Source organism: Rousettus aegyptiacus, unplaced genomic scaffold (genome assembly GCF_014176215.1).
Source record: "Rousettus aegyptiacus isolate mRouAeg1 unplaced genomic scaffold, mRouAeg1.p scaffold_m13_p_2, whole genome shotgun sequence".
NCBI classification, from domain to species: domain Eukaryota; kingdom Metazoa; phylum Chordata; class Mammalia; order Chiroptera; family Pteropodidae; genus Rousettus; species Rousettus aegyptiacus.
In genome coordinates this window covers 95,439,560-95,463,563 of record NW_023416295.1, presented here as the reverse complement: position 1 = coordinate 95,463,563, position 24,004 = coordinate 95,439,560, and the positions used below count along the sequence as shown (strand labels likewise).

The 24,004-nt window shown below is 47.3% G+C and overlaps 1 protein-coding gene and 1 pseudogene across 1 annotated transcript in view; both read left to right on the top strand.

The window, feature by feature from the left end:
• Nucleotides 1-24,004, top strand: part of B4GALNT3 (beta-1,4-N-acetyl-galactosaminyltransferase 3) — an 87,884-nt gene that overhangs the window by 55,088 nt on the left and 8,792 nt on the right. Inside the window, exons 2-13 of the mRNA XM_016137865.2 lie at nt 8,033-8,136; nt 9,141-9,218; nt 16,275-16,370; nt 16,864-16,954; nt 17,336-17,436; nt 17,959-18,026; nt 19,187-19,265; nt 19,397-19,463; nt 21,163-21,306; nt 22,117-22,226; nt 23,228-23,328; nt 23,600-23,661. Coding sequence (XP_015993351.2) covers nt 8,033-8,136; nt 9,141-9,218; nt 16,275-16,370; nt 16,864-16,954; nt 17,336-17,436; nt 17,959-18,026; nt 19,187-19,265; nt 19,397-19,463; nt 21,163-21,306; nt 22,117-22,226; nt 23,228-23,328; nt 23,600-23,661 — 1,101 coding nt within the window. The remainder of the gene's footprint in view (nt 1-8,032; nt 8,137-9,140; nt 9,219-16,274; nt 16,371-16,863; nt 16,955-17,335; nt 17,437-17,958; nt 18,027-19,186; nt 19,266-19,396; nt 19,464-21,162; nt 21,307-22,116; nt 22,227-23,227; nt 23,329-23,599; nt 23,662-24,004) is intronic.
• LOC118614633 lies at nt 13,994-14,112 on the top strand (annotated as a pseudogene).

The window sequence follows — 24,004 nt, the reverse complement described above, 5'->3', positions numbered from 1 at the left end:
ATACCTACCAATAGTAATTCCTACCTGAAAATATTGTTATGAAGATTAAATGAGGCAATGTATGTCAGGTGCTTATCATACTGACTGGCTTGGGCAAATGCACATGTGTTAGCTGCTGTAGTTATCCTCTGTAAATGCACATTGTACTAACATGTTAGTGGGTTAAGTAGGTAATGTATGGAGGAGGGCTTTGTAAACAGTGTTGTTCTCTGCCCAGGACTCTTGGCATTTTACTGTAGTCACCCTAAAGTCTTCATAATTCACATAGTTACTGTCAAATATTTCCAACTTCTCCTCTCCTGTCTCATTAGCTGGCTAGGTGACATTCTCTTTCTCTTCTACAAAGCTACATTCTCCAAAGCTACATTCTCCAAATTTCATTCTTCTCCTGTTCTGGTCTTTTTCCAATCTTTGTTGTTGTTGTTGTTTTTCTTCTGGTTCCTACTCTTTCTTTCTGGAACATCTTCCATCCTTGAATGTCTTCCAGGAAATATAACTATGGAAACAACTCCTCTCCCTCAAATTGGGGTGGCGCTGCCTCCACTGGTTGGGAAAGAGAATTCCTGGGATCTTAGGCTTCTACTGTTCTTTCCTTCCACATGAAAAGCAGTAGAAGAAAGAGCATTGGCTTTTGACAATAGCTACTAGGATATTGTCCCAGTATGGAAACTCTCAAGAATTTCCATGAGGAATGTTAAATCTTCAGGTGAGTCCTGGTATGTTTTTGCTGAAACTACTCCATTGCCATCTAAGGAATCAGGATTCTCCTCTATCCATGTTGTTTCTCCTGAACTCTTTGGGGCCCTGAAAACCAGTTCCTTTATCCCAGAAAATGTTTGCATAGAATTTTGCCTGACATCTCTGCAAGTCTGGAAAATCATTTGAACAACATCACATCATTAGCATTCAGTTAGCCCTGCTGTCTAATGTGCGTCTACCTGTCCCATAAGCAGAACTGGCTTATGTATGCCCTACATGTGGGCCTGGGTGTGAGTGCCACAGCACATCTGTGAGTCCAGAGACATGTTGGTCCTTTCATTCACCATGATGTCTGCCATAACTGCACCTAGGAATGGATGAAGCTGAATGTCTGTTTGAACCTCTCCGTCTCTCACAGCAGCTGGCAGAGTGCTAAGTCTACAACGGGTGCTCAATGAATGCCTGGTGGTTGATTCATTTATTTACTCTTTCCCAACATGCTGATTGCTTACTCTTGACACCACTAAAATTAATTCTTGAAAGACTATAGGAAGGGAAAAGATAGTCCCACATTTTCCTCCGCATTCAGAAGCTCATCTGCATCCCAATCTAGAATGAAGACCAGAAACGACAAGCCTAATGGGTCCAGAGGAATCTTAAAGACATCTAAGTGGTTCCTGACTAGGCCAGCCAGAGGTTGACCTAGCACCTCTTCAGCTTGGGCCAGTTTTAGGAATCTGCACCCTGTTACCTCTAGATTTTCCTGAAACCATCCCATACCTCTAGATTTTCCTGAAACCATCCCATTTCATCGAGGGTCTTTAGTCAAAACTCCCCTTGGATAGAACTGTGTTTGTGGCTATAATTGTTCTGTCATAACACTGACTTGTAAATGGGGCCTTTAATGTGAGGTTTTTTTGTTTTTGTTTTTTTTTGTTTTTGTTTTTTTTGGTAACCAATGATGGTGATGATGATATCCTAGAGGTACCTCAGGGCCTGGGCAAATCTTCTGGGGCCCCTACTGATCAGATCCATGGCTTGGGGAATGGAAAGTTACTGAGTTGGGCTGTGTGCAGACAGACCTATTTCCCAGAGCAGCAGCAGACTAGAAAAGGTAATTGAACTCTATCTCCTCTCCTCGTCTACTCCCTTAAAGTTTTACACTTGAATATGGATGTTTGGGTGAGCAGGAAACACTGACAGCAGTTAAAACACAAGAATACATTTGGCAAGCTCTAATGCCCTCTTTTGGGTTTGCTTTAGGCGGCACTCATCAAGGCAATAGGTACAGTCTCTTGTGTCTCACTGGCAAGCCTCGACCTGTAGCTGACCACAAATATATCAGCTCAGGTGCTAGCTTGGCAGGGAGCTGGCTGTTCTTCTGGTTCCTGAGCCTGGCTCTGAGCTGCAGCAGCTTGGGAGGGTTGCGGGTGGGATTGTAGGGGGAGAGGCTCATCAAGGCTATACCTATATCTGTCTGTTCATCAAAGAAGAGCTAGGGAGACCTCTGAAACCCACCTCTTTCCTGTCCCCCTCTCCCCAACACCTGTGCTATGAGGGAGAATGAGATGGAGCTAACCAAACTACTTATAATCCTCCTCCGGGCCAGCCCCTGTTCACAGATACACAGCTGGATTGCTTACCTGCAGGTTGGGAAGGAAGAGGCTCAGAAACCAGGAAGAGGGTAGCAGGCCTATGTTCAGATCCTTTCATGTTCAATTTTCCAGCTGTTTTGGGATGTTAGGGTCTTCACACTCTCTCTTGCTTCTTTTTGGAGAGTGTTAGGGGCCAAATTAATCCGGGGTGTGTGGCGGGCATGTGTGGGCCGGTGAGCGGGTGATAATTGGGGAAGGGTGTGAAGGGCATAGACTGGTGACTAAGTGAGGACCTGACACAGTTAGTAATGACAGTGATGGTAGAAGTGGAAACAAATTCTGAGGTATATTGAATAGAGAATCATGGAATTAAGGACACAGGGTTTTGTTTTAGGTTCAAATGCTGTCCTCTGTCACTACCTTTGTGACTTTTAGCAAGATTTTAACCTCTAGGTATTATTTTTCCACAGGGTTGTTGTATTAAATAAAATAATCTGTATTTTATTTAAATTTAAATGTGTGTTTGTATATGTATATGTATATGTGTGTGTATGTGTGTGTGTGTATCACCTTTTCTCTGTGTGTGTATGTGTGTGTGTATACCTGACACATAAATGTTAACAGTTAAAGTTACATTCATAATCATTTCTTTTGCAGCAAGTCCCCTGGGGTGTTATGGGCTGGAAAGGAAAGGTTGAGCCACACAGCTTTTGGAGCTTTGGGTTTGCCTTAGAGACTCCCTCCTGGGTGGCAGTCCCTGGCTTCATCCCTGGCTGTCTGTATCATCTTAGGTTTCTGGTGGGGTCCACGTCCTGCTGGTTTCGTCCGTGTTCTGCTGAGGATGTGTGACTGGTCCTCAAGTGGCTCCAAGGTCAGACTACAGTGTTTGCTTTTTTCATCCCGGGACTCAGTGCTGGTTCCCGGCATTTGTGGAACCGTGCCCTGGGAGTCACGACCTCTTGTTCCCCAGACAACCTCCTGTTCTCTAGAAGGACAAGGGCTCCATCTCTGTTCAGCTACTCTGGATTTCATCACCTTTTCTCTGTAAACACGCTGGGTTTCTTAGCAAATTGTCTACGTTCACTTTGAATCTTTGGGTCCTTTAAACCTGGTAGAGCCTGTGGGGCCAGCCCTACTAGGCTCTTCCAACCCCATGTTACCATGGCTCCAGAAGGGTCAGTCATTCCCCTCTTGCAAAGTGTGTTTTAGCTCAGGAGCCCTGCCCAAAGGCTGGAGATAGTGCTTCAGAAATACCATTTCCATTGCCTCTGCTTGCTGGATGTTCCCCCCGCCTCCCCCCCCCCCCCACTGCCCCCCATGCTTCTACTTCTCTTTCAGGCATTACTCTCTGTTCCATCTCTTCTGTTGACACCCAATCCTAGGCTCCTTGTCTTAGTAAATGGCAACTCCAGCCTTCCAACTGCTCAGGTCAGAAGTCTTTGCATCATTCTTGATTCCTTCCTCTTTCCATCTCCTGTACATCAGCAAGTCTCGTCAGCTGTACTTCCAAAATCCAAAACCTGCCTGAGCAGTGAGGGACTTCTTTCTTCCTGGTGTGAATGTTCCTGTTGACCCATGACGTATCAGCTAGAGAATCAAACCAGAGGTCAGGAGAGATAAATGCAAGTTTCAGATCTTCAACATTGTGACTAATAAAATAATAAGTTGCTATGTGTTAAGTGCTTTTTATGTTCAAGGCACTAAATCCTTTACATGGATTATTTTATTCGCTCTGTGACCTTGGGCTGATGACTTTACCTCTTCATCTCTAAAATGGATATAACAGTTCACAGGGAAGTTGTGAGGAGGTAATGAAATAATGTATGTGAGAGTCTTTTGAAAAAAAGCACCAAGAGATGTTTGTATGCCATATTTTCACCAAAGACCCCAAATAAATCATCTTCAGGCCATTGAAAAGTCCACATTGCATAGAGGAGAGATGTTGGCAAAGTTCCAGTTGATGGTGAATTTGATAGCTCAGCTTTGTGAGGGCAGAATGTGAGGCCCATGGTGGTGCTTTATCTGTCACCTGAGATCGGGTGTCTGTCTCCTGGCACAAATGTGACACCTGTTGCAGGAAAAACAGGCCCTGGCAACTGGCACTCTGGGAAGAGAGGTCTGGCCAGGAGCAGGATGAGTTTACTTACTAGAGGGTAAGTGACAAGTGTCATTCTTTAAGCTCCCGGTTTCCCCCAGGGGCTAAACAATGCCTGGACATCCACTGACAGGATTAATATTGAGAAAAAAGTAGGGAAAGAGGAAATACCAAATGCCCAGCACAATGCTTGATACCTAATATGCAGTCTGAAAATATTGCGTGCGCGCGTGTGTGTTGTTTTGAGGAGAGATGGGTGTGGATGGGGGAACAGAAGGCAGTTCCCATGAAACACAGGAATTGTTATCTATTACTCTGCTACCACTGATTCACCACTGGCCCCCAGTCCACTTACTTCTCTGGTCAGTAAGCACAGAGAGAAGAGAATGAGAGAGCTACTGGCTGTTTGCAATTTATAGTGTTCTAAAGGGGCTGCAAATCACATCTTCAGACTCCCAAGTCCAAAACCCCAAAGTCAGAAGTTGTTAAGGGGAACCACTGCTTACTGAGTACTTACTGTGTGTGTCAGACACCACACCAGTTCTGACACATATAATTTAGTCCTTGCAGTGGTCCTGTGGGGCAGATGTTTTTATCCCCACCATCCATATGAAGAAACTGAGGCTAAAGAGAATAAATTACTTGTTCAAGTGGCCACTGTTTCTAGATGGTAGGTGTAGAGTTCAACCTTTCTGACTCCAAAGCCTTGCTCGTCTTTTTACTATATTGTGAAGTTTGCAAAGGGAATTTCCTACTCCTTAAATGACTAAAGGCTGGGCTGTCAACTATCCAGGAATTTCAAAGCCATCCGGACTTACCTGTGACCCAGGGGCAGGGCATGGTTAGGTTTACCCCTTCCGCCCATCGTGGGTTTGTCCTTGTTCACTGAGAGAGTCACCCCTTACCTTCTTTTAAAGAGAAATAGTTAAAGATGATAAAGACAGATTTGTTCAGCACTATCACTATATGGAAGAGAGACCAGTATAAAACTGAGCTCAATTCTGAATACAGCAAAGACAGCTGGGGATTTCTTGCCAAGAGCAGAGTGAGGGGGTTCAGTGGAAGGAAAATTATTAAAAGAAGACATCAAGGGAGGAGATTCTTGTTAAACAAACTTAACAGGCAGGATTCTTCTTAAAAACTGGGCTAGGTAGGCCAAGGATGGGGCCCAAGAGCAAGACCTAGTCTATAAGAGGGCTCAGAGGAGCCTGTCTAAAGTTTGGTCAAGGAGAGAGTCTTTCTCACTTGCCAGCAAATGCCAGGAAAAGGCATGCTGAAGACCCACAGTGATAGTTCCCGGACCTTGGGGTAAGTTGTGTCACCTTTGGTGTGACTTCCAAGAGTCAAAAGAATTTGGCTGGAATTGAAAACTAGTTATGAGAAAGAATGTGTATCTAAGACATTCAGTAACTCTTATTTGATAAGGCAAATAGCATTTTTATTATTTTCTCACAACATTGTCTAGAATTAGAATGGTTTTTAGTCCTAGGCACAAAGTCAAAGAAGAAATGGCCTGGTCATTCAGAGGCAAAGGCAAGGCAGGGCCTGCCTGCCCCCTCCCACAGTGTGGCTTATTTGTCACATGGGCACCTGAGCCCCCAACCACTGGCCAGCAGCTCCCTGGGCTTAGGAAAGGATGAGACTCTTATATTACATGTTCGGGTTAGCAGATGAACAAACAACTTTCCCCTGAGTTTATCTAGAAATGCAGGGTGTAGGGCAGGGAGCATTCATTCTCTTTCTGCCTCATTCCCATATCCTCACCTCATTCCACTAGCCCCAGAATCCTGCTTCCCCAGAACATCCCCCTGCATTAACTAGTCTGACCTGTTTCTGACTGCCAGCTGGCCAGCCATGGAAACAGGAGAGACCTTGATGGCAGAGGGATAAACCTGCAGAAGCCCCTATAAACATAACATGAGCAGAGGTTTAATGTCTGTGCAGAATCTCAAAGGCACAGATCCCCAGCTGAGGCCTCTGCCCCCAGGACTCCTAAAGTCTCTGCCAAAAAGTGCCCACAGGAGAAAATGTAGGCGGAATGTGAAAACGCTGGCTTGTGAGACAGAGAGACTCTCTGTTCTGATCCTGGCTATTCTGATTCTGGCTTCAAAACAACTAACTCTGTGACTTTAAACTCTGAGCTTCTCTTTCCCCATCTGTTAAATGGGGGTAATTGGACCTGGCCTGTCTCTCATGGGCTCTTGTAAGGCTGAGATCGTCCCTGTGAGGTGCTTAGTAAACACTAAAGGGCCACACAAAGGTGTGTTAGAAAAGCACTTCCCTGGCCCCATCCTAATCCTCTCCCAGAGTTAATTACTTAACACGCAAGCAAAACGTTGATGTCCACCTTCTGTGGGCCCGTATTTGTGGGTTGTGCTCTTTTCCTCTGTGCCTGGTTGGCTGTCCGTGTCTCTCCTGGTGCTCACATTCAGGTTGCTGTGACACTTTTGCTTTCGGCCAGCTATTGGCTCCCAGGGATCAGAGATGGCAGTCTGACTCCTGTGTGAAGTGCCCACTGCAGTTTCATGGGAGCATCTTGATGGCACTGTTGGAGGGAAAGGAGCAGCTCAGTGGGAACCCATGTGGACACTTGAGTTCGTCTTACTGAGACTTGTCACTATGTGCTAAGTGAGCGTAGATAAGGCATTTGATCAGCCAGATCTGAAATGCGGACTAGGTGATCTTGAAAGCCCCTTACAGCTCTGGATGGTCTATGGTTCTCATTTATGGCTAACAGTGGTTTGGTTCCACACATTCACAGTCTAATAGTCATGCCCAAGCAGTGTTCTTGACGAGTGGGAGGCTCTGACCCCTGCCAGCAAATAGCACTGAGACCACTGAACTCCGATTCTCCCTACCCCCGCACAGCTCCTTACCTCTTTGCTTGGTTGTGAATATGTACATGCACCCCAACAGTTTCCTGTACCCCCCACTTTCATCACAGTTTGGCCTTTAGCTTTCTCCGATATGTATATAAGCCAACCAGTTCCAGAGCTGTCAGGGAATGGACATCAGCAGTCACACAGCCTCCAAATCAACACACCTATCCCTGGCCTTCAAATCTTATATCTCCAGGGATTTATGATAGGTTTGACACACACCAAGTCCCAGACTCACCCTTTCCTGCCTCCCCAGCTCTGCTTCCATCCAGGAACCCAGCGATTAATGTTGGGCAGTGGGGATGGCCTCCTCAACTAGATAACCCATTGTCTGCCTTGGTGTGGAGGAAAGGGACTGAGCTGGAAAGGGAACATGTGTGGGAGAAAGCTTAGTTACATTGCCTTTTACAACCATTTTTCCACAGTGATTTCTGGGAGAAATTGGCCTTGAGAGGCAACTGGGGAAGAATCAACCTGTACTGGGTTACCAGTGGGAGGACACCTGTCCTGGCTCCTTCTCCGATTTGTGGAAGACAGCAAATTCTAATGGGATACGAGCTCATTTCCGCTCTCTCTGCCCTTGACCTTAGCCAAGGTTGTAACTATCTCCCAACACCAGCACTCACACTTCATACCCACCATATGAGGGGTGAGGAGCTACAGGAGGGGGAACAATTACCTCTATTCTTTCCCCCTATTTCTTACAGATTTAGGAGGTTGTCAGGTGATGTTGATTTTGTTTCTCTCTTCATTTCCTTCCATAGGGTATGGCAGCTGGAGAGAACTGGCCAAGGCTTTGGCCAGCAGGAACATTCCAGCTGTGGATCCAAATCTCCAGTTCTACCATCCCCAAAGGCTGGGCCTCCAGGTATGTGGCAAGGCCAGCCCATTTTCCCTGCCTGTGCATGAACATGGGGCCTCAACTGCCCCTTTCCTTACAGCCTTAAGAGAAACCTCCACTTTTCTGTGGTAAGAGAGGCAGATGAGAAAGAATCCCTCAGATGGCAGCCTGGAATCACAGGATTTCCTAGCTAGATGGATGGAGATGTCCATCCTGCACTCCTCAAAGCCTCCATCACATGGTTTGAGATGCCTGTGTCTGACTCTCCAGGCCCGTGGCCTCCATCTCCAATAGCAGCCAAGGGCTCTAGGCAGGACCAGTATGAAGACAGGGCTGGTACTTTAGTTATGATCCCAGATGCTTGCTGCAAAGAGTCTGAGATGATGTGGTAGACAGACACTCCCTCTCCCCCGCAAATAGCTGGGGGACAGATTCGTAATGGAGCATTTCCCCTATAGTGTTGAGCCAATAGTTCCTAGTGAGGCAGGCGTGGGGGAGGGGTTTGTCAGTGAAATTGGAGTCCAATTCAGCCTGGAGCCCTGAGATCGAGCCTCTGAGCCTGGAACAGATAAAGATCTCCAAGGCTGGACCAGAACCAAACTGAACCTGTGAGTCTGCACAGAAGGGAACAGTTGGGGTATCCCCAGGGGGGCTCCTATTTGTTAGAATAAATGAGTGATAAATCTGGGCAGAGTCCTGGAGGGGAAAGGATGTAGAGGAAGGGGAGGCAAGGTCCTTGCCCTCAGAAGAGCCTGATCTAATTAGAAAAAAAAGGTTTTTCCATATGGGAAGACAGAAAATTCAGGGAGGCAAAAGAACCTCAGGAGTGTACCCTGATGAAACTGAAAGGAGATATATTCCTGAAGGATGTAGTGTGAATGATAAATGGAGCGTGCCCTAGATGGAGAAGCTTCCTGGGGGCAGGGCTGTGTCTCCTGACCCTCTTCTTCATCAGAGGCACTTTCAAAGGGATCTGAATCCTGTTCTCACCCTAATAGTCCCATGAAGTTCATTCTTTACTCTTCTGCCAGGACCAAGACTTTGAGCGAGGTGGAAGCAATAACAGCAGCTACCTGAAGTGGAATAAGCCTGTCCCCTGGCTCTCAGAGGTAAGGGACTCTCTGCTGTCCCCGTTCCTTGAGGGGATTAAAAAATAGCTTTGACAGATAATTCCAGAGACCACAGAAATTTTATTCCAGTGGTTATTATTAAAAATTTTTACCTAACTTGGGAAAAAAAAAAGGGTGGTTCCAGGTCATTTAATTTTCTTCCTTTAGAGAAGGAGAAATAACATTTGCTATGGGCCTACTATGTGCCAGGCTTTGTGTGTCATCTCATAGCAGCTTTCTTACCCTGTAAAAGAGTATCATTATCTTCATTTTATAGGTGAGAAAAACAAAGCTCCGGAAAGCCATGACTTTCATGTCCACACCAATCCCCAATCTTAAAGACAGGCTTTCCAAACTCTCTTTCTTGAACCATTAAGTTCTGTAAAATATTCCAGGAAAAAAAGAGTCCATTGTTAAATAAGGTTGAAAAGCTATATACTGGATCTACTTTTTGGAAATACCCATTAGCACATTAAAGTTTCTGAGAACTTCTGCAGCAATCTGTTTAACTTGGTTTAGCTCAGCATTTACTTATTTGCCTCCTGAATTGCTTTTTTTCCCCATGAAACATCTATTAATAGTTAATTAGTGTTTTAAGGATCATGCACTAGGAAACCCTACCTTAGAAAATTTTTATAGGAAGCAATTAAACATGTGAATAAAAGTTGTCATAATCATCATGATACCTTTTATTTATATAAGATTTGACACATTCTTTTTTTTTTTTTTTTTTTTTTAGTCAAGAAACTGAGGCTCAGGGAGGTTAATCAGCATGCTCGAGATTACCTTGACTAAGTGCTTAGCCCTAAGGCTTGTGGAATAGGTTACTTTTCTGGGCTGGATGGTACTGGGCAGCCCACTGCCAATATCTATACCTATCACTGATTGATCTCTTCAGCCAGGGTGATTTTATTTCCAATCTACCCATTTGCTATGGGGCAGGAGTGAAGGAAACAGTATCATGCTAAACATGACATGAGGGTTAGGTTATCCACCCTGCAAATCTGCCCCTATTTAAAGCCCTGAGAGAGGATGGATTACAACATTGGCACACCTGTCCTGGGTGACATCATCAGGTAGTTTTGTCCTACCCCACCTGGAGGTAGTATTTTGAAAAGAAGTTGCCAGTAATCCAGCCTTCTCTACTTTGAGCACAGTTCAGATCAATTTTTAAATTAATCTTTTTATATGTTTATTGACCATTATATTTCTTCTCTTTGGATTATATGTTTGTATCTCTTGCCCATTTTTCATTGGGTTATTTTTTTCTGTTCCTAAATTAGCAATATGAATTCATAAATTACATGAAATGTTTATAAATTAGTTTATCCATTAGCAATATAAACTATTTGTCACTTGCTGTAAATGTTTTTGCAGTTTGTTTATGGTGATCAGGTCATTTTTCTTTTCTTTTGGATTCTTTCTCTTTTTTCCTTTTTTTTTCTTTTTTTTCTTTTTTTCTTTTTTTTCCAGGTGGATGCTAGATTTATTGGGGGATCGCTTTGAAAATTATATAAATGTCTAACCACTATACTTTACACTTGAAATTACTATAAAATAATATTGAATGTCAACTGTAATTGAAAAATAAAATAATACAACTAGTACCAATTAACATTTTTTCAATTACTTTTCTGTAAATGGTAGTAACTGTGGTCACTTGGCAGACACAGAGCACGTGATACAGCAAATATAGCAGCAAGAAATCATGCCGTCTCCTAGACTTTATTGCTTTTGCTTGCGATGACCTTCCGTGATCTGAAGCCTTTGTTTTATATAACATTGGACTTCTTTTTAAAAATTCATCATTATTATTATTATTAATTATTATTTGGTGACATTGGTAAATGAAATCCAGAAAGTTTCAGCTGTACAATTTAACAGTAAGACATATGTATATTGCATTGCGTGTTCCTCTCCCATAGTTAGATTTCCTTCTGTCACCACATATTTGACCTTTTACCCCATCTACTTCCCTCCTCCCTCCACCCCTCTGGATCCTGTTTCTTGGTGAACCAGTTATTTTGACAGATTAAAACTACATAATATTCTGTATCTATTGTTAACTTTCCCACTTTTTTAGCTAATCAAGGATGGAGATATATATATGAAATGAAAATAGTAAACAAATAGTAAATAGTGATTAATGTGGGATCAACTTTTTAAAGAAATAGTTGAGCTCGTAGTAAGTTTGTATGGCTTTTTGGTGGTGAATGCCTGATTTCCATTAACTTTGTGCTTTTTAATATGGAAAGTAGCTTACAGAATCCTCATTACAGTTTTCATGGATCTTCAGGGAGTCATCCATGCAATCTTCTTATTTTACTAACAAGGAAAATAAGGCCCTGAAAGGTTAAATAACTAACATATGCAGTCACACAGCCACACACTGGTTCCAACTCTCTTGTAGCCATCAAGGGAGCCTCTCTGTTCCTATCTCCTTACCTGTCTGCTGCCTTTAGACATATAGTTTTGGCAAGGAATGCCCAGATTAATGCTGTTATTTATTGAACATCACTAGCTGTCAGGAGCTGTCAGGTTGTACTATTGTCCCCCTTTTCAGGTAACAGGAGGGGTTAACTCACTTACTCACTCAGTGTGGCATTGCTAGTGCATGGCCCTGCTCTGAAGGTGAGCAAGGACAGAACATAAGCAGGCTGTTGATGGTCTCTCCTCCAACGGTTTTCCTCACCCAGCCTTTGGCTGGCAACTCAGAGTCTCTGAGGCCAGAAGTCACTCTCAGAAGCGAAACAGCTTTAGGCATTCTACTTGATGTGTCAGAGAGAGACCATCAGAGTAGACGGCCAGGGGACTGGGCCTCATGGGGTAACTGCCCTCAAAAACTTATATATGTCAACCAAATCATAAGCCACGAAGTAGCACACCCCACTAATCAACGAACCTCAATGTCAATTTATCTATTGACCAAAAACACTGTCTGCTAGTCAAGATGCTTCCCCTGGAAAACCAAAAGTTACAAGAAAGAAATTTGGTGAATATAAAATCAGATCAAAACAAGTCAGAATTTTCCTTGGTCATGTCATATGAGCTTTAGTGAGGTGTGAGGTATGTATCTCTTGAGGAGGGGGCTGGGATGCATACTCCTTTTAGGTTTGCCCTTTTTTTCTTTTTGTTACAGTTTTATTGGGATATAATGCAATACCATATAATTCACCCATTTAAAAACACTAATCTACTTTCTGTCTGTCTAGATTTGCCTGTTCTGAATACTTCACATAAATGGAATCATACAATATATGGCCATTTGTGTCTCGCTTCTTTCACTTAGCATAACATTTTTAAGGCTCATCCGTGCGGTAGCATGTATCAATACTTCCATTTCATTTTATTGCTGAATAATATTCTATTGTGTGGATGTACCACAGTTTATTTATCGATTCCTCAACAGATGAATATCTAGGTTGTTTCTACTTTTTGGTTATCATGAACAATGCTGCTGTGAACATTTATGTACATGTTTTTGTGTGGATCAGACTTTCAGAGCCCAGAAACGCCATCATCCCACACTTCAGTCACATTGGTGAGATATAAGTGGCATCTCTGTTCATTTACAAACTATCTATTCAGATGGGGAATTTCACCCATTAGGGTTTCACCAAAGGGCCTTTGGCTCTTTCCTCAAAATCCAGAGCTTCCGCTTATCCTCACTGAGTCTGGAGCCCTAGATTCCAAGGAGGAGCTCTCTCAAAGGACAGATGTGAACAGGGAGTCAAGAGTAGCTTGAGTACCTAGAAACTGAACAGGAGTCTGGTGTATAGGAACAAGTGACCTACCTCATTGTCCTGCTGTGTTGGCATCATGTGGTCCAGCCTTTCATGCTTCTCCTGGGCAAGGCCTCACTGCCCCATGAGGGCAACCACCAACCAGCTGTGCTAGCTGCGTGAATGTGAATCTGATTGAGCAGCAGCATGGCACAGCAGAAGGTCGGAGAGTGACGCTCACATCCTGTGATGGGCTTCTGACTTCCCCTGGAAGTAGGGCTGACCGCTCTTACCTTCCTTTCCTCTGCATCCCTCACCTCTATGGTAGTCTCTGACACAGGTAACACTGTTTGTTTACGTGTCTCTCTCTTTTGAGGACAATATCTTTTTCACCTTTAACTGGTACAGAGCAGTCACTCAGGGCTTATTGAATAAATGAAGGAACATATGGTTCCAGGATTAGCTTCTCTAAGCATTTATTCATTTAAGTAATTAAGATATGCAGGGAACACAGAGGAGGGAGAAAGCCTCAGAGAGAAAGATTCGAGAAGAGCCTTGAAGAATGAGCTGGAATTTACCAGGTGGGGAGGAAAGGGAAAGGGCCTTCCAACCACAGAATAAGGCACAGTGAGGTGAAAGAGTTTGCTATGGATGGAGTTTAGGTATGTGACAGGGAGTGGTGTGGAGTGAGGCCAGGATGGTACATCAGTTGTGCCAAGGTCAGGTATTGTTTTGAAGTCTTCTGGGAACCTCCTGAGCAGCAGAGTGACATGATCAGATCCATGCTTTAGAAAGACAGCTCTGCAGGCAGTGTGAAGAATTCGTGGAGGGGGAGAAACTTCAGTCAATTTGGAAACTCTGCTGGAGGCTTGGCAAGCCCCTGAGGAAGGAATGGGATGGAAGACAGTGAACATTCCAGGCCAGCCTCACCCTTCTGTACCTAGACACCAATATACCTTCCCCATTTTTACAGGGTTAATTGCTGCGTGTTCTTGGGGAGCCAGTTTACCTCACTGGGCCTCAATATTCTCACCTCTAAAATGAGAGGATTCCATCTACGGCCATGCCACCCTGAACAAGCCCAATCCCATCTGATCTCAGAAGCTAAGCAGGGTCGGGCATGGTTAGTACTTGGATGGGAGACCACCTAGGAAGACCAGGTGTTGTAAGTGTAAAAAATAAGGGATTGTAAGCTGACAAGTTCCTCACAATCTATGAGGTCAACCAAGAGTTGCCTCACCTAAAAATAAAATATAAAATAAAATAAAATAAAATAAAATGAGAGGATTCCAACAGATATTTTCTCCACCACTTGTAATTGGAAGTTCCAAATCCGTCATTGGCCATGGATGTGCTCTGGCAATGGGAGTTGCCAGTGCCCTTGCCTGAGCCTGAGCCGCTGCTGGACGGTGGAAAGTACGCAAATGGTAGTGTTTGATGAGCTGGGCTCCCGCATCCCTGCCAGATACTAAGCCTCCAAAACTTGGAGGGACACAAATCCTGGTGGGATCACCAGTCTAGGCCTGGTGAGGAAGATGGTGCCCATTTGTCCCTTCAGTCTGAGGGTGGGTGAGGCATGGTTTGAGTGAGGTCCGAGACCCTCAGGAGCTGGGTAGTCCTCTCCCTGCACCCCCACCGCCTCCTGCTCATCATTTCCCGCAGCATCTCCTGCGAGGCCCAAAAGCCAGCCTCCCTCCTTCCCCTGCCCAAACCTGCTGTGGCCTCTGGCCTCCTGGCAGAACACCACAGACTTCTCCGGTGGCATGCCCTCCCCCTGCAGTTTGTTGTGGGTCAGGACAAAGCGTTGAGGCCATTAGCAGGAGACAACTAAGTCTTGTAAACAGGACTTAAGGAATTTCTCCACAAGTAGCACAATGTACCCATTCTTTCCTTCCAAGAAGTCTTAACCCGCCCCCCACCTACCCAGCCCACACTCTCTTTCCCACCCGTCCCAGCCCCCCACTCATATTCCTGGGAGTGATGGCTGCTTCCCAAGGTCCCACATTCCAGGCCAGCACACCCAGGAAGGGCCAAGTTGCTGAAGGGTTGAGGAGTAACTGGCTCTTCTGGATCTTTTCTGGATTCATCTGTCGGGTAGTATTTCCCCAGCGCTGGGTCCTGTGCACACCCGACCAGCCACCCCTCAGACCTTTGGCATTTCCAGTGTGGAGTTCTCCCCAACCCCTATGTTCTTTCTCCTCACCGTACCTCCCTTCAGGTATCTTTCTGGAGACCTGATATCACTATCTTCTATCTGGGCTTCCAGTCTGGGGATTCCTTCTTCCTGTGTTTTCCTAAGGGCAGCTCAGATTTTGATAATCGGATGGACTGCAATGGGGAGGTGGAGGGCAGGGCCTATTTGTGTAGAGCAATTTAGGACTCATCTCCCACATCCTGGAGCTTAAGCTCTAGGGGAGGAGAAGAGAAAAGAGCTGAGATGGAGCAGTCTGAAACTTTGTCAGGATAAATTGGGGTGGTATCCCCAGCTTCCCCTCCCCTCTCAAGCTCCAGGCCTCCACGCACTCAGAGTGCTTGCTGCTGCCACAGTCATTTCTTCTGTAGTGGGCCCTCTGCTCCAAGCCTCCATGCCTAGACCCCCGTGCTCCACCAGTACCACAGCCAAGGAGGAGAGAGAATACATCCTCTGCTCCTGCTTTCCCAGGGCTGCCCCGAAGGCCCCTCCTGGGTCATTATCCAAGGGAGGCCTGGGAGAGAGGGAGGCTTTGAGCTCCTGAGAGCAGCGAGAGGCCGGCCTGCCACAGGGCCCCCAGAGACCTCCTGCAACGCTTTCCCAGCTGCTTCCCCACAAGGGGAGCCCCAGGCGTGAAGACCACTGAGTAGATAAGGTTTCACCAGCAGACAGCTGTGGAGCTTTCCTCTTATTAGGCATTAGGGGGAGGGAGAGGGGGAGGGCAGTAGAGCAAGTCTTTAGCTTGAGCTAAAGCCCTGAGCCTCCTTCCAGTTCCCCCATCTTCTCTGCCATTCTGTCATGGCTGTTATTCCCCCTTGCCTGGGGAATGCAAACCAGCCCCCTTCCCGTGTGGGAAGAGCCAGGAGTGTGTGTGTGTGCGCGCATGTGTGCGCACTTTCATAGCCAGAAAACAGACCTAGGTCTCAAGGCCGTGCCATGGGGACGAGGTTCCTGAAAGAAGCCATGGGTACCAAGGATGAGAATGGGCCTGAAGGGGCCGTGGCTTTCAGTGGTGAGCGGCACACTCAAGCTGAGGCTGTGGTGGCCTGTACCTCCACCCAGCCTCCTCTTCACGCCGAAGGCTGCAGCACGGGCAGGTTTGGGGGTGCTGATTCTTACCCGCTCGCTTCTCCGTATGTACAGTTCCGGGGCCGCGCCAACCTGCATGTGTTTGAAGACTGGTGTGGCAGTTCCATCCAGCAGCTCAGGAGGAACCTCCACTTCCCACTGTACCCCCACGTGAGTGCCTGTGGACCGGCCTCTCCCTCCTCCCTCCACGCCACCTCCTCTCCTCTCCCTCTGCCCACTCCTGTCTCTCATCGTCCCCATTTTCCGTCTTCCTCATCTTTCCTTGCTTTTTTCCGGGTACTTTTTTTTTTTCCTTTTTCTTGTGGGCCCTTCTTTCCTCTGCCCACAATATCTGCCTTGTTCCCTTCCCAAGGATTCCTTCAGTTTCTCTTCGGCGTCATTTCAGCTTTAGACTCTTGTTGTGGCTCGTAATTGAGTCCACCCGGGGCCATCACAAGTGATTGTGCTGGTGTGCACTGTACAAGGTCACCCGGACAAAGAAGCGAGTGGGAGTAGAGTTTTGCCTACACTTCACACCAAGCCCTGTTTCGGCCCCTCCTGTCTCACTCTCTCCTGGTCTTCCCACCAGCCCTGAGTGGACCAATGTCTTCATTTTCCTCTTCCCTCTTCTGGGTAACAGTTTCCCTCCCCTTTCTTGGCATAGATCCGCACAACCCTGAGGAAGCTGGCCGTGTCCCCCAAATGGACCAACTACGGCCTCCGCATCTTTGGCTACCTGCACCCCTTCACCGATGGTGAGGCCAGCCCCAAAGTAGAAGGCCCTTCTACTTCCTGCGCCACAGTTCTTTTTTTAGGGTGCCCAGAGAACATAAGTCTGCACTAGGACCCCTTTTAGTACACCTTTGAGGAGAGGGAAAATTGAGCCAGGGCGAGGTCTCATCCAGCCCCCACCTCCACCCCCAGGCTGCCCTCTCACTCCCTGACTTGTAGAGTCTGGAACTAGCTCGAGTCTCTCTATAGTCTTCCCATCGTTACAGTGTCTCCCAGGATGGAGAAATCCCACTCCGCAAGAGGAAGTCATGTACCAAGCCTTTGGGATGACTTAATCACAGACTTTCAGCCCTTACACTGATGTCCTTTTTGCTCTCACCTGGACTCTTCCCCTCACTGCCCAGGGACAATCCAGTTTGCCATTGCTGCAGACGACAACGCGGAATTCTGGCTGAGCCGTGACGACCAGGTCTCAGGCCTTCAGCTGCTGGCCAGTGTGGGCAAGGTAGGGTCAGATCAGCCCAGGAGCGCTCCCCTAGGTCCCAGGTGCCAGGCATTGAAGGGTCCCCAGCCTCCATCAGTAGACACTCATTACCACTGGTATCTCTGGTGTGACAGCCAGGAAGAAGGCAGGAATAGGAAGCATCGTCCCTCTCACCCCATCCCATTTTACAAAGGGATAAAGGGAGGTCTGTGGAGGAGGGAGTCAGTCTGAGGCTGGGAAGAAAACCCAGGAAGATTCATCTCTGAGCCGGGCTTGGACCACATGCAACTTTTGGGCCCAATGGTCCCTAGCTCAGTACCAAGGACCCACTCCAAGGGGACGAAGTGCTAGGGCCCTTCTAGGAAGGGTGGAAGTTCTTCTTGCATGGGTTACTCAGTCACTCTCGCCATGCTCATCTTCTTCCTTCTTCTCTCTCCCTCTTGCTTTTTCCTTCTCATTGCTTCCTTGTTCGTTCATTCACCATTTCCCATCTTTTGTATTTTCTCTTTTCCTCCTTCATTCTCTCTCTCCTCATACCTCTAGACTGGAAAAGAGTGGACTGCCCCTGGAGAGTTTGGGAAATTTCGGAGTCAAATTTCCAAGCCAGTGAGGTGAGTAGGGAGCGTCATGACATTCTCATGAGCAGCAAAAAAACAAACAAACAAACAAAAAAACAAACAAACAAAAAAAACCCCCCAACTTTCCTCAAGTGCCGAAGCCAAATCTGAGTCAAAGAGCCCAGTGTGTCCCCTCCACTCTCCAACTGTCCTTATTCCAGAAGCTCTGGGCTCGGCACCCATGCACTCTGGTAAATGAAGTCTGTGAATTAGAAACCATTTGGCTCATCCTTCCTCGTTTCACAGATGCAGAAACCGAGGCCCAAAGAGGGCTACAACTCAGGGTCACACAGCTATTTAGTGACGCTCAGGACTGGCAAACAAAACAGGTCGCCTTTCTCCCCATCCTTGCCCTTCACTTTTTCTTCATCCCTGGAAATGTCCACATCTGTATAGCCTGGACACTGGCTGCCCTCCCCGTGCTACAGAAACTTCCTAGTTACAGGGATCCTTTGGTAGACTGGGGGGAAATGAAGGCCTTGCCCGGGTAATAGTGGCTGGAATTAATTACTTTAACATGCTGGAAAGGGGGACTTAGCCCAACCTCTGAGCGCCACCTGGTGTCTGACACATGCAGGCTAGAGCATGTATGCGCTTGATGGTAATATTGATGTTGGTTCATGAGAAGAAGACAGTTCAGCTTTCAAAGAGCTCTTGGTATGTGCCAGCCTCCGTGGTGTAATTCAGCATAGCAGCTAATGATATGGACTCAAGCAAGGCCGCCTGGGTCCAGATCCCAACTTCACCATGTAGTACCTTGGCGGCTTCGGGCAAATTACCCAAGATCTCTGTGCCTTGATGACTCAGTGTATACAAAGCACTTAGAACACTGCCTAGCACAGAGTAACAACTCTTTAAGGGTTAATTATTAATATTTCCTTTGATTCTCTCAATTGTCCTGTGAAGTAAGTACTAATATCACTGCCATCTTTCGGAAGAGAAAACCACTGTTGGAAGTGGTAGAGTGGAGATTCTAACCCAGATGGTTATTAAGTGGCAGGACTCTGGGATTCCAGGAGCAAGGAGAAAAGGATGAAGGAGAGTTTAAGGGTGGGTGGGGTGGGAGCAGGTGTGGTGCAGCGAAAAAGTGGGACCAAGCGATGGCCACGGGGCCGGGAAAGACAGCCGTCTGTTTCCGCCTCTTCTCCCACCAGCCTCTCAGCCTCCCGCAGGTACTACTTTGAGGTGCTGCACAAGCAGAATGATGAGGGCACTGATCACGTGGAGGTCGTGGTGAGTGCTTTGCTGTTCCTACCTCTCCTAGCTCAGTCCTTAGCCACTCTTCTTCTTCCCTTGTCCCCAAAACTCTTTTCAAAATCCAGCTACCCTCCAGCCTTCCACGTCCACCCTCTTTGCTCTTGCAGTGGCGACGGAACGACCCTGGAGCCAAGTTCACCGTCATTGACTCTGCTTCCCTGTCCCTCTTCACAAGTGAGTAGGCTCTGCCCATAGCTTGAGACAGAGGCGAGGTGGCACCCACATGGGGAGCATCTCAGCCCACCTGGGGGCCTCGGTCAGAGGAGGGGTGGTGGGTGGAGGCTAAAGCTCGAGATGTTTGGAACATGGGAGTGAGGGGACAAGGAACAGAACTTCAGGAGTCAGAGACCCCTTTGAGAACCTGATGGAAGCTCTCTGAGCCCTCACCTTGGAAAAATGTCTTTGTGTACCCACACACAATATTTTGTGTACAGTTTCAAGGGAATCCAGAGACCACGTGGCTCACTCCAGATGAAAAACCTCTGAATGAGGCCTATCTCTTATTTCACAGATGAGGCAACCATGGCTCCTGCAAAGCCATGGCAAGGGGAGAATAAAATTTCCCATCTCCTTTAAATTTGAATAAATGAATTTTTCCATTGTATTATTCATTGCTTATGATTTTCTTAGCAAGACTCCTACCTGATGGTCTCACTGAGAAATTGCTACCTGGCAGGAGGGGCTGTGTGGGCCCAGGTGTATGAAGAGCAGACACGACTAGAACCCTAAGGGAGGAAGGGAAAGGCAGGTGCTGGGAGAAAACTGGGAAGGCATTGGGAAGTGTGTGTGTGAGGAGGGGAGGATGGAGAGAAGAGGAAAGTTCTGGGTTCACAGGAGACGGTGGCAGTACAGGATGGGCAAGGTGGGTGGGAGGAGGTTGCTGGTGACCAAAGCAAGAGACAAGTTCGGGGCAGAGGGAGAGGTTGTGAACTGCTGGGTTAGGGCAAGAGGAAGAAGAGAGAATCAAAATCCATAGAGTCAATGTGAACGAGGAAGAAAGAGGCCCATAGCAAAGTTCAGGTACGAAACTAGTAAGAGGTAACTAGGGCCAGAGGTAACTAGCTTTGGGTATAGAAGGAGAGCTCCATCTGGGGCCAAAGACAAATGAACCCAGAAGGCAGAGAGCAAAGACAGGCCACCAGCCCCCAGGCTGGTTAGAAAAGGGAAGAAGTAGATATGCAGACTTGAGGATGAGAATACCAGCTGGGGAGGAGGAGCCGGGCCGCTGTGCCCACTCTGGGGCGTGCTGCTCATGGTGGGTGCTGCTCATGGTGGGCGCTGCTGACTTGTCTGAGAAGCAACATAACCTGGAGGCTGAGATTAGACTGCGTTAATTCAAACTCGACCTTGCCACTTATCAGTTGTGTGATCTTAGACAAATGACTTAAAGTCTCTTTGCCAAAGTTCCTTGTCTCTAAAGTAGGAGTAATAGTAGTAGTACATAAGTCATATGGTAGTTATGAAGATTAAATGTGTTATTTGTAAGATGCTTAGAACAGTGCCTGGCTTATTATTTAGTAAGTGCTATGTATGTGTTTGTTAAATAAATTGAGTATAATGACAGATTTCCAGCAGATAGCAGTAAAACATTTTGAGAAAGATGTGTGCTTTTTCAAATTCACACAAAAATTGTGTGTGCTAGTCATGGGGCCAGTGGAGGGGGTCAAAGGGAGATAAAGAGCTGAAGCCACAAGTTATGGGGGGAGGGGGCAGGACTAGAGGGAAGAGAGTCAAGCACACTCCATCCTGTTCCCAAGGGGAATACAGAAGCCTTGACTGAGCCTCTTCCATGGCCCTCAGAGGCAGGGCCTGGGTTCTGGGCCGTTTGCCCCAGGGCTCTCAGCTGCCCTCTCTTCTTTCTTCCCTGGCCCAGATGAGACGATCCTAAGGATGGATGAGGTGGGTCACATCCCACAGACAGCAGCCAGCCATACAGGCTCCCAGGATTCTCTTCCCAGAGATGAGGAGCCCGCTGTCGACATGCTTCGGCCTGACCCTCGGGACACCCTCTATCAAGGTGAGTCTCCAACTGCGCAGTTATCACCAATCTGGAGATGGTACACTGCCAGGTCTGTGGTGTGGGTCGGGGAGACTCAGGAGACCTGTCAGTTCCATCACAGTGTCCCAAAAGTCAGGATTGTTTTGCTCCTTGTACTGTGAAATATAACATGCATACAGAGATGTGCAAAAATATATACACACAATTTTACATTACACAGATCATTATAGAACAAACATCTGTGTAACTGTCACCCAAGTCTAGAAATAGAACTAGAATCCAGAAGTTCCCTGTGCGTTCCTCTGCAATCCAAATATCATAGTTTCTAACTGGAATCCAGCTCTTGCCACCAGAGAGAGAAATATGTTCCAACTAAGGTGTTAGAGTCTTAAACTCTTGAGAGCGTTTATATTTTAAAAGATGACAAAGTCATCTCCCGTGCCAACCACTGCTTCCTCATACACTGGAAGGAAATTCAGCTATTGCACCTCAGTAGGGTGAGGCTTTGGAGCCTCTTGGAAGTCTCTAAACCTTTATTGAGGCTAGCGTGGTATGGCGATCCCAGTGCCATACTATGCCTTGAACTAGGGACTGTCTGAGTTCTCTGTCACCAAGGTTTTCCATGAATGTCCCTGCCCCCAAAAAGTGGTGCCAGCCTCAGTCTGGCAGCCTCAGCCAATGGCCATGGATTCTGACCACAGCTGCCATGAGTGAATACAATAAGGCAGAAGGCTTCAGCCCTTACCCATTAGCCCTTTGTGGCTCTAAGCCAGCCCCAGTTGCCGGCTCATACCCCCACCCTCATCCCTCTTCCTTTACTGTCCTCAGTGCCTCTGATCCCCAAGTCTCATCTCCGCCACGTCCTGCCTGATTGTCCCTACAAACCCAGCTACTTGGTGGATGGGCTACCCCTGCAGCGCTATCAGGGCCTCCGGTTTGTAAGTTTGGGGCCCGGGCAGTGGTGGGGGCAGGAGTAAGAGAGGACTTGCTGCCTCTGGCTAACATGGGGGAGGTGCTGAGGCTGACCATCCTTCGCACACAATGTACCAGCAGACAAGATGACCTCACTGGTCCCTGGGCTTGGAGAACTAGCATTCCAAGTTGCCTCTGGCCCAGATGGACTGCTCTGCAAAGCCTGAGAATGCAGTTCTGCCCTAGGAAGCCCCCATACACCAGCTCTGCCATGGCGGTGATGTGAGGTGGACTGGCTTGAGATTTCCTGCACTCTGCTCTGTGGGCCATACGATCAGGACAGGCCTGGCTCAGTCCTACCAGCTAGTCAGCCAGGAGCATTTACTAAACTCATAGAAAAGGCACTGGGGAAAATGAACTATGGAGGGGAACTATAGAGATTCTCCAGCTTATGTGGTAACTGGAAAGGAAGAATGAACACTGTATACCCAGATCTAGAGAGGAGAGAGTGCTGGAGTCAGGAAGAGAATGGCACAGGAGTCAGAGGATGGAGGGGGCAGATGTCATCAAGAAAGTTTTGGGTGGCGATTGCTTTGAGCTATGTTTAAGGGGCAGTAGGCAAAAAGCAGTGTAGTAAATAACAAAAGGAGTTGTCCAGGTCTATGAGGGTTGCCGGTAAAGGTTTAGATGTTGCAGGAGAGGATAAGATGGCAGGAGGGGGAAGGAAGAGTCTCTGCTGCAGCTGTGGAGAATGAGCTGGGACAGATGAGGGACGTTTGCACTGGGGAACTAGATCAGGTGTCACGTTAGGTCCAGAGAGCCCAGGGGAGGAGGCATAATGAATGGAATGGACTCCCAGTCTGCGCAAGCAGATGTTTCATTCAGAGCTCAGAGGGCCCCTTCTCTTGCCACCAGGGCAGGTTCCAGGAGCCCTATGAGATTACGGCTAGGGGCTGGCAAAACCCCGGTTGGCTGATTTACCAAGATCCCACCCTCTTTCTTCTGCCGCTGCTTTCTTTACCTTCAGGTTCATTTGTCCTTCGTTTACCCCAATGACTACACCCGTCTGAGTCACATGGAAACCCATAACAAATGCTTCTATCAGGAAAGCACATTCTACCAGGACAGGTGAGCAACCCGGAGTCGGGCAAGAAGATGGCCTGACAGAGGGGCTCTGTCAGAGCCTGGAGAGCTGTCACAAGTGCCCTTCCAGCCCAAGGAGCCTTGGCTCTTCCTGGGTACTTCTCACACTCACAGACCCACACACACTCTCACCCCGCCTCCCTCCTCCGCTCCCGGCTGGGGCATGACTTCAGACTGCTGCCGGGACTTCCAGCAGAGCCTCCCACTTTCCCTGCAAGGCACAGGGTGCCAGTCTGCCTCTCCCTTCCTCCTGCAGGCTCAGCTTTCAGGAGTACATCAAGATCGACCAGCCTGAGAAACAGGGGCCAGAGCAGCCAGGTACAGAGTGAGAGCTGAGCCATCTGGGTCAGGGGTGACCATGGTCCGTTTCTGGGAAAAGTTCCAGCCCTGCTTCTGAGGAGCTTAAAAATCCACACTGCACAGCCCCTCCTCCCACGCCCTGGGGCATAGAGCAGTACTCCTACCTTTTCCATGTCAAGGCACATGTAGTACATGACTATTTGTAACAGTGTGCTGGGGATCAGCTGGAGGAGATTCCGAGCCCTGGAGGAGATTACCTGGGCTGCTTGAGGACATGTCGTCCCTGGCAAGGCATTTGAGAAATTCTGCTACAGAGAAACACTGTCTTCCTGTGGCCTTTCTTCTTGAGGCATTAGGGTCT